The 10,885-nt window shown below is 41.8% G+C and overlaps 1 protein-coding gene across 2 annotated transcripts in view; it reads left to right on the forward strand.

Annotated features, from left to right (window-relative positions):
- The first annotated feature begins 1,053 nt into the window (after positions 1–1,053).
- The window catches only part of Hspbap1 (HSPB1 associated protein 1), an 89,123-nt gene continuing 79,291 nt past the window's right edge, over positions 1,054–10,885 (forward strand). For both annotated transcript variants that reach the window (XM_012517142.2, XM_023702296.1), the window contains exon 1: positions 1,054–1,195. In XM_012517142.2, the coding sequence (XP_012372596.1) occupies positions 1,132–1,195 (64 nt within the window). In that variant the 5' untranslated portion in view covers positions 1,054–1,131. The remainder of the gene's footprint in view (positions 1,196–10,885) is intronic.

Raw genomic sequence — 10,885 nt, forward strand, 5'->3', positions numbered from 1 at the left:
GAGGGGAGCGGAGCGGAGCCCGACCCGGCCGCGGCCTGCGGGGCGACAGGACGGCCAGCCGGCGGCAGAGGGAAGCGCCCGCGAGGCTGCGGCGGCGGAGGCTGAGCAAGTTGGGGGTGCGGGAGGAAGTGCCCAAGTTTACATCATTCGCCTGATAAACAACCCGGTGACCTCGGGCCACCAACCTAATAATGCTTGCTTCTGTGTTGGGGTGACTTATTTTTTTAATTGGGCTTTTATCTTCGGAAATCCGGAAAGATACGATAAGATTGCGATGTAAGATAGTCAGGCAGATAATTTCTGTGTGTAAATAAATGCTACCTGGTTTTGTAATTTGTTGTATCGGTTGTTTATTTTGTACCTCACAAACCCAGTGAGATTACAGAGTAGCCAAATTAGTGATAATACACACGGAAGATAATATCTGCCCGTCACTCAGGCAAGGACTAAAGATGTTGATTAGGGTTGGAAGATCTGTGTTCCGCAGTATCCTAGATCCCTCTTACGATTTGGGCTAGAGGAAGGGTGCTCTAGTAAGAGTGGGGTTGGGGACCCCCCCCCAGCCAGCGGCTGGGCAGCTGTTTGTTTTGATAAACAAACCCTGAAGCCTGACAGGTGGCAGTGTCCTTGAAAGCCGAAGTCCAGCAACTATGCTTGTTTGGATTAAGGGATGAGTCACAGGGAATGCAGTTAAAGGACACCGTGTCTGAGCTTCATGTTCCTGGGCTGCCCAGAAATCCAATCTACAGTCACCTCGCGGCTGAAAGGGCCGCGGGGTGGGAGGAAGCGAGAGCACGCTAACGCTCCAGTCCTACTGGGTGAGGAACGCAACGGTGGAAAAGAAGCACCGACTAGAAAGCGAGGATTAACCAGCAACAAAGATGCGGCCACACGACAAATAGGTGGGCTGCGGGCTAGCGGGCCGCGCCCCACGCCGGAGCACGTGTTGGAAGCCGCGCCAGCTCCGCGGACCAAAACAAACCGGCGTGGCCCCGCCCCGCGCCGTCACGTGACCGGGAGCGCCGCTTCCGGCGAGCCCCTGTGGCGGCACCGCGAGTCCTTCCGGGGACGCGTGCGGTCCTCGCAGCCGGGTGCTACCTGTGTTCGCGTGGAGGCGGCCTCCCTGTAACCATGGCAGCGGGCACCCGGGAGAGCCCTCGTCTGACCTCTGCAGCTGGAGCTTCGGGCGACGAAGGTAAGTGCTAGGCTGAGACGAGAAGCTGGAGCAGCCCGGTGCGTGATGAGTCTTCTGGCCCCATTCCGGGTCTCTGGGTTCTTGCATTGGGCTGTGGAGAATGGCTAGATTTTAGTAACAGTGATCTTCCTCTAATCGTAATACAGTATTCAGATTTTTGTTGGATATTCAGGCCCCGTCTTCCCTCGTCCTAGCAGTGCTGTTGCGTGCCCGCACGGGGTGTTTTGAAAGAGTGGATTACAATTAAACTTGACAGTGGAGTCCACCCCTTGAGATAACTGGAAATAAATTGGGATTTCTGTGCGCAAGGTTTTATGAACTTTTACTTATTTTCTGTGGAACCCTGGTTTAGCAAGTGAGTGAGGTTTGCAAGCCCATGAGCTGGAGGTGACCGTTAGCAGTTAGGGAATGACTGCACCATGCACCCATTGCTTAGTTAAACTGCCATGGGGTCGACAGACTTTTGAGTGTTTATAAGAGTGTCTTTCGTCTGGAGCTTACCGTGGGTAAAAAACCTACAAAGGAAAAAAACAGCATGACTCATCTGTGGTATCTAGAGTACTATCCTATCCGTAGTACACACTCTCTGAGAGGTGGCCATCTTCAGCAGGAGGAATCCCACTGGAAAAAAGGAAATGCCTCAAGGAGAGAGTGCTTGAGGCCGGCTTTTATGATTTTAGATGAGACAGTCACTGGCTCAGGGACTCTGGAAAACTGGGAGCAGAAAGTGCAGGGTGTATGTGTTTGGAGAGCAGTTCGCCAAGAGGAGGAGCTTCCCATTCCCAATAAAGAAACTGTAATGTCCTGCTCTTCTCTCCTGCTTCTAAGTTTTCTTGCTTTTTATGCATCATTGATCTTTCTATTGTCTGTCCACTGTGCTTATCCAGCTTGGAGTGCTTCTCATGGTTTATCATTATACACTGTCATTTGAAAATACACTGTTCTCTTGTCTTCTTATGAATCTTATTCTGGAGAAAAGAACTCTTACTCAGGATAAACCTATCCATTTACTTTCTTTACAGATACCTATCTGGCCAAAGTTTGCTGAAAAAAATCCTGCCTGGGAATGGAGGTATATAGCTCCATTGTAGAGAAGTTCCCTAGCATGTGAAAGGCCTTAGGTTCGTTCCGGTAGCAATGAAAAATATCCTTCACAAATTGGTGATGGTATAAAATGAAAATGTCCCACCTTTTGAACATTGAGGATGGGCCTGTGATCCTTCTAGTTCTCTAGTAAGCTTACTTTCTAACTTTCTCTGTTGATAATTCCTCCAAAATTCATCTCTCTTCTTTTTTATGCTGATGACCTAGTTCTGCATCTAATTGATCTCCCTCGTCAGTCCTCTAGTACTATCACATGGTAGTCTAAACCACCTACATTTCTTTACCTAAACTATTTCTTGACCGGTGTCTCTTTCTCTCATTTTTTGTTCCTCTAGTGTGTTGTCCATTTAGCAGCAAAATATGATACTTCTTTAAGGACAGAGGATGAAGCTTAGTGGTAGAACCCATGTGGCGCACACTCAAGGCCGTAGATTGAACCCCAGGACTGCAATAAGAGACACTTTCTCTGTTAAAAAAATTTCATTGCACTTAGAACCTAAAATAAAAACCAGATTCCTAACTTTCCTACAAGAATGCACAGTCTGGGCTTGCTGATGTCCCTGGCAGTGTCTCTTGTCACTCATCTTCCTCCTATTTTTCATGTTAGCTGACTTCTTAACTTGTTTTCAGAGTATGTCATCACCAGAGACCTTTTGAGACCAACTTACCTAAAGTAGTTCCTGAGGGTTTCCCCTACTGCACACTCCCCCAATTGTTTTTCTCTTTTACTTACCCCCATCTGTAATTACTTGCTTAACCCAGGAGACTATAGGTACTTTGAAGACAGAACTATGTGTTTCTTTGTATCCCGTAGCAGACACACTGCCAAGCACAGAGTAAACCTCTGCGTGAACAGACAAGGGATCCCTATGCCGAAGCTAGAGGTAAGAGGAGAAAGGGTGTTGGCATGATCCCGGAACTCAAGGAAGTTGGTGTGAGGAGTGGTGAGGAAAGGATTCTGAAAGTCATCTAGGCTCTATTAAAGTGCTTAGACTTTAAACAGTTGGAGGCCTTTCAAGTGGTTCACATGGGGAGTAACATGATCATCCATAGTTTTAGGAAAAGCACTGGCTAAGGGGTGCAGAACAGATTGGAAAGAGACTGGAGGACAAGATATTTAATCCCATGACCTTCAGTTCCCTTTTGTATAAAATGTGTGATTATTGACAAAATTAAAGATACTATATGTTTATCTAGCATAATGGCTGGCAGGAATTGAGTATTCAAGAATTGTAGACCATTTTTTTTTATTAAGCAAGAGTGCTGCCTTTTTTGACTAATTAACATGACACTGAGAAGAAAGAAATTGGAGTTTTCCAGCTGAAAAACTAGGTGTAAATTTGGATCCTGAAGTAAAGGCGATAGTTGGGAGCAATTTTATATTTTAATATGAGCGCATAAAGCTTAGAGAATGATGCAAAAGAATGTCAGGCATGTAGCCAGGAAAAATGTTTTTACCTTAAATTTATCCTTTTCAAGTGTAAAAATCAGAATTCAAATTCAGTGTTTTCATGGTTACACAGCCATCACTTACATAATTTCAGACCAATTTCATCATACCCCCAAAACACCTGTTACCCATTATTTATTTCTCCAGCCCCATTAATCACTAATCTACCTTGTCTCTCTTTATTTTTCTTTTTTTCTGTATTAGGAAAAGTGATCGGAAATAGGAATACATTGTGAAAGACAGGAGGGGTCCCGAATGGGTTGCTAACAAGCCTACTTCTCAAGGAAGCCTTATAGGTATAACAAAATCATAATAGATTTGCCTGCTCTTGACATTTCAGATAAGTGGAATCATTCAACATTTGGCATTTCGTGTCTGGCTTATTTCTTATGACATAATGTTTTTCAAGGCTTATTTAAAATTTAATTTCCTTTTTGTGGCTAAATAGTATGGTAGGGATCTGTGACATTTATCTACTCATCAGCTGACGGACACTGGGGATGTTTCCATTTTTTTTGTCTGTAATTGATGTTGCTATGAAAATTTATGTATAAGGTTTTTGTGAACATGTTTTAAGCTCTCTTGGTTGTGTATCTAAAAGTGGAATTATTAGGTCATACCATAACTTCATGTTCAACTTTTTGAGGAAATCATTGATTTTTTTAATCTGAAGTCATCAAGGATGGGAAAAAATCTGATGAAAATGCAGCATTTATGTACATTTTGATAAATAACTTCTGATTTTAATTAAGGGATACTCTGAATTCTTTCTGTGGAACTTTTGACCATGTCTTCAACTATCAGCCTGTTTAGAAATACACTTACCAGTGAGTGGCTTTGCTCATTATCATTACAAAGTTAGTTAAGTGGGCAGAATACTTCTGTAAGAGAATAAGTTGCCTTAAATTACATAAGGCCTATGTGAACAAGAGGTAAGAAACCAACCGAACAAAAAACAATGAAAAACACCATAAATACATAAAAGCAGGTCAAATGAGAGCTACTTGCAAAATCATATATTGGCTGAAGTGTTTCTGTGGAACTAAAAGCTATAGTCCAAGGGGCTGGGGAGATGGCTCAGTGGAATAAGCACTTCCCTGGCAAGTGCAAGGGCCTGAGTTCAATCCCTAGTTCCGCCAAAAAAAAAAAAAAAAAAAAAAAAGTTATAGTCCATTAAGTCTGATTCTGCATTTCAGACTTTGTGTTTTTGTTATTTGGGTTTTTATGATTTCAGGAGGCCTATGCCTTGCAGAAAAAAAAAAAAAGTATATTCTCAGTATTCGTTTTCCAGTCTTTCCAAAGAAGTATCCCATCCCGGTGCTGTAGAAACTTGAATTTCTGGTGGAGCTGATGCTCCTGTGTAAGTAGCCTTACCTCTTCAGGTGGAGGCACCATACCCTGTATGGCATCTGTGTTCTTTTTTTTTTTCTTTTTTTTTTTTTTTTGGCGGAACAGGGGATTGAACTCAGGCCCTTGCGCTTGCCAGGGAAGCGCTTATTCCACTGAGCCATCTCCCTGGCACCTGTGTTCTTATTTTTAAAACGAGAGAAGACAGAAGAGGCTAGAGAAAGAAAAAAGTCTGTGTAATCTAAAATAGTACTTTAAAGGAATTTCTACCTGAAACACATATGCAATTCTTTTTTTTGGTGGAACCAGGGATTGAACTCAGGCCTTTGCGCTTGCCAGGCAAGCACTTATTCTACTGAGCCATCTCCCCAGCCATACATGCAATTCTTAATGCAGCTAAAATACTATATAATGATGAATATCAGAAGGACCATGTGATTGAATTATTGTTATTATAGTAAAACACATAATACAGTCCATTTGTGTTGCTGTAAAAAAAAACAGCAACAAAAAAACCCCACCATCGACTGGGTAGTTTATTAAGAACAGAAGTTTATTTTCTTATAGTTCTATAGTCCAAGGTTCTATGGTTCCAGATCAGAGTACCTGTAGCTTTCCTTGTCTCATGAGGGCTGCTCTTTGTTTTCCAAATGGCACCTTGTTGCTCTGTCTTCTGGAGGGAGGAACATTGTGTCCATCCATGGCAAAACGCGGAGCAGCAAGCTGTTAGTCCTCTTGTATAAGGTCTTTATTCCAACTCTTGAAGGAGGAGCTCTCATGGCCTGACTACTTCCTAAAGATACCACTGAGGATAGAAAGTGATAGTGTGAAAACTGGCACCATATTACAGCCTCAGTATGATGCCTGGAAAACAACTTAGTGAAGAGAAGAGAAAAAAGAGCTTTGGTAATCGAGAAAGAGTCAGTAAGAACACTAGAACTCACAAGGAAACTGAAGAAACCGAAGAAAATACAGAGGGAAGAACAAGGCAGGCTGGAATGTTCATCCCAGTTCCTGGGGAGGGAACCAGTCTCAGGCTATACAAGATTGGCAGAAACAGTGGATTGGAAGAGACACTGGGCTAGCAGTAGTTCCAAGAAAAACCCATGATACTGAAAGCTACAAATATAGTGTGGAATTTTGCTCAGATAATGACATCTTCCACATGGAAGGCTAAAATTGGAGAAGAAATGCAGGGTGACATCTGCCATATTTGAGAGTGATCAAGAGCCATTTTGTGAATGCGTTCATTGTTTAAGACTGACTTCATTCTAGTAGTCAGAAGTGCAAAAGAATTATATTTTCTGGGTGGTCACCCCACCACAATGATTGGGCAGAAGGTGTCCATGGGAGGTGGTCTTGGAAATGAAGCAGGCTGGTCATAGATTCCTCCCAAGCCCATAAAAAGTTTCAGTAGTGACAAGTTTAGCTGCAAGGACAAGGGTGGGGCGGGTTGCCCTCTGTAGTGAAAAGCCAGGCTAGTTGCATGTGATTTTCATTTCAGAGATCTGAGTCTGAAAGTTACTGCCATTAAGTCCAGCAGATTGCTTGACACCCCTCACTGTCTATTTTCAGCACAGAGCTCAGGGGTCTTTTTGTGTCTCCATTGGCCAGTATGGTCAGGGATATGCTGCATCTTGTGTGGTTTACCACACCTAGGGTGTACAAGCATAGAGGTCTCTGGAGGAAGAGGGACACTTCACAGCACACTGGTGCAAAGATTTGATGCAATTCCAATCAAAATGCCAACAGCATCCTTCACAGAAATAGAAAAAAAAAATCATAAAATTTATATGGAACCAAAAAAGACCCTGAATAGCAAAAGTACTCCTGGGCAACAAGACCAAAACAGGAGACATCCAAATTTCAAAATATATCACAAAGGTACAGTGATTAAAAATAAAAAAAGGCTGGCCAGATAGTGCGGTGGATTAAAGTGCCTGCTTTGGCAAATACAGGAACCAGGGTTCAATCCTTGGTGTGCTGTGCCAGCCCCGTCCCTGGGGTGCACTGAGACAGCAATTGAGACTGGACATGATGGCGTGTGCCTGTAATCTCACTGCTTGGGAAGCAAGCAGAAAATAGGAAGATCACTTTGAGTCCTGTCTGTGTGGTGAGACCGTGTAGACCCTGGACTAAATGCCTTAATTTTTTTTTTTTTATTGGCACAAGAATAGATATGTGAATCAATGAAACAGAACAGTAGATATAGAAACAACATCAGGCACATTTTGCCATCTAATCTTTGACAAAAAGGTACAAAAACATGCTGGAGAAAGATAGCTTCTTTCACAAATTGTACTGAGAAAACTGGATGTTCATATGCAAAAAACAAAACAAAAAAAACCCTATGTCAGTATATATTATGCTGTACTAAAATAAAAATGAATCAAACACCTAGGTATTGAAACAGAAACAATCTGCTGGAACATAAAGTAGGAAACCTATCTAAATGGCAGAATCTTGGATTCCAACAACAAGGCAGGAATCAGTAAAATTCCAAAATTCAAGTTATAATACAAAGCTGTAGTGATTAAAAACAGCATGGTATTGGGAAAAAGACATGTGGATCAATGGAACTGAATAGATGATGCAGAAACAACTCCAGGGGCATTCAACTACCTGATCTTTGACAAGTATTATGGTTTTTATCCTGATGGCCCTTCACAGCCCCATGTGGTCAGAGTGAGGAGTTTTCAAGGTAGTTGGATTAGGATGTGTGAATATAGATTAATTGTGTGATTTGGGGGTTAAGGAGGCAGATAAGGGAAACCCCACCCTGAGTGTGGTTAACACCATCCAGAAAGACTGGTAGCCTTGATGTGATAAAAGAGAGAGGCAGGCTTGCTGCTGCTGATTGTTGCTTGCTGCTTCCTGCTTTAGCATGGACTGTTCCTCTTCTGCTATGCCACCTTCCCTGGCAGCCAGCCATCAGTGGACTAAAACCTCTGCAAACCGTGAGCTGAAATATACCTATCTTTATTAAGTTGTAGGTATTGGATATTTCATGTGAACAATGAGAAAAATAACAAAGACAAAAAGGGTACCAAAAACATGCTGGAAAAAAGATGGTCTCTAACAAATGATGCTGGGGAAACTGGCTGTCCACATGTAGAACATTGAATGTAGACCTGTATCTTTCACCATGTAATAAACTAACATCAAAATGGATCAAAGATCTAAATATTATAACAGAATCAGCCTCCTCCTGGAACATAAAATAGATAAAATTCTTAAAGACAGAGATGTAGACAAGGACTTTCTGAATAGAACACCAGCTACATAACTACCAAGAGTCAACAAATAGAATATCAAATTTAAAAACTTGCACAGCAAAGTAAACAGTAAAGAGATAATCTACAGATTAGAAAAAATGATCTTGCCACTCATTGGACAGAGGATTAATATCTAGAGTATGTAAAGAACTTTAACAAATTAGGTGCCTCCCCAACAAAGACCCAATCAAAAGCTGGGAAACTTCTCTAAAGTACCAGTGGCCAGTAATTACATTTAAAAAGTTCAATATTATAGATCATTAGAGAAATGGAAGTTAAAAGTAGTGAAATTCCATCTTAATCCAAAAAGAACAGCTATCATCAAGAAATCAAGGGGGCCTGCCCCTTAGCTCAGTTCTTTAAGTGGCTGCATCAACAAAGCAGTCAGGCTCAGGTTGCTGTGGTTTGATCCGCACAACTCAAGCCAGCCAAACCTGCCCTGCAGGCATTCAGAGCAAAAAAAAAAAAAAAAAAAAATCAAGTAACAAATGCTGGTGAGGCTTCAGACACAAAGGAAACCTTCTGCATTCTTGGTGGGAATGTGAACTACTGCAGCCATTATAGAAACCAGTAAACCAGTACAGTAACCTAGTAAACCAGGTTCCTCAGTGCAGAGAAACCAGAAATTTCATTTGACCCAGCTGCTCACCTTCTAGGTGTCTTCCCCAGAGACACAATGACATCATATTACAGTGGTACATATATATTCATGTTCATAGAAGAGCAAGTCATGATAGCTAAATCCTGGAAGCTGCCCATCTGTCCATCAACAGATGAACGAATAAAGAAAGTGTGGTATTCATACAGAATGGAGTACTGCTCTGCCATGAAGAGATATAAACTTGAATGATATGAGAGAAGAGATACACTTTGAGATCATACTGTTAAGTGAAGAAATCAGACAAACAGGCTGACATATCACATGGCTTTTCTTGTATGAAAATGCAAATGTCAATAAAGAGCATAATAAAAGAATACAGGAGGAAAAGTTTCTTAAAGCATTCTTGGTTTATTAATGAGAGTATAATTTTATTTATACTTTTGTAATGTTTGTAGGGTTGACAGCTTTTCTATGTTTATAATAGTATCACTTTATTTTTTGTCAAGTAAACCTTTGGATGTGAAAAAAAAGCTAAGTCCTTTGGATCAAGATAATAGGAATCTTGACTTTCCAGTGGTGGGGCATAAGGGTATGTTTACAACCAACCAGGCCCTACATTTGCAAGATTAAAATTACAAAAATAAGACTTTGATTTGACAGGAAACCTCCACCCTATCCCTGGGTCCTCTGTCAAAGAACAACTCTCTAGGGGACTCATTCTCCGGAATTCTATTCAGTACCTCCAGGCAATGGAGTTCCTCCATTTGTGTTACAAAAAGACCTTGCTTCTGTTCAAGCTGCTAGCAGACCTTGGTATCATTTCTGTGGTGCTGGGTTTTCCAGATATGCAGAATGTGAGAGTTGTGGAGCAGGAAGTCTTCCACTCAGGTTTTAGAAGGCTTGAGAGGCCAGGCAGTATGCTCCTGAGGGGGAAGTTTATGATGCTGTCAGACTAAAGCTGAAAATGTAGCAGATGCCCCAGGTATTGAAGAAACCAGGAACACAAACATCTAAGCAAAGCTAGCCTGAAGGAGAAACCACAAGGCCTATGACCATCAAAAATGCCATAGAGGTGGATCTTTTCAAAGTTTTTAGAGCTTGCATCTCACATCTGATCCTGGGTGTTGGCTGTAGAGCTATAGGAATTAACACTTCCCCTTGGTTCTAGTGTTGCTTTTGTCTTATTGATTTCTGTGCCCCTATTTCTTCTTTTTAAAATACAAATGTTTACCTGTGACATTATATGATGTTTGACTCTTTTTTTAGAGTTTGTGGCTAAGAGTTTGCCTTGAGTCTCAGAGGAGACTTGATTTGAGCTTTTCAGCAATGCTAAAAGTGTTGGAATTTTGGTAATTTTAGTGATGGATTAAAAGTCTGCATACAAAGATGCATATGAGTCTTTTTGAGGGCTAGGAGCAGAATGTTATGGATTATATCTAGATGTCCCCCTAAAGCTTCATGCAATCATAGATGGGAGCTTTGGAAGTTAATAGGATACTGGGGGAATTGTAGCTGACTTCTTGTTAGGAGGAGGGGCCTGATAAGAAAAGGCCGGTCACTGTGAGCATGACATGTAAGATCATCTCTCCCTGCCCATCTCCTCCCTTGATCTCTCTTTGCTTCCTGGCTCCCCTATCATGAGCAGCTGTTTTCTCGGTCATGTCCCTGTGTCATATCATCATCACACCTTGGAGCCAGCCAGCTGTGCTCTGAAATGTGAGCCAAAACAAACCTCCTATCCTTAAAGTTTCACGTGTTGGTTATTTTGCCCCAGCAATGAAAAAAGTTAATAATGCTAAGTGAAATAAGCCAGACATAAAAGGTAAAATACCGTAGTCTGTCTGTCTTTCTTTCTTTCTTTCTTTGTGTGTGTGTGTGTGTGTGTGTGTGTGTGATTGTGCATGGTTTTTCTT

This window comes from Octodon degus, unplaced genomic scaffold (genome assembly GCF_000260255.1).
Source record: "Octodon degus isolate 3935 unplaced genomic scaffold, OctDeg1.0 scaffold00147, whole genome shotgun sequence".
NCBI classification, from domain to species: Eukaryota; Metazoa; Chordata; class Mammalia; order Rodentia; family Octodontidae; genus Octodon; species Octodon degus.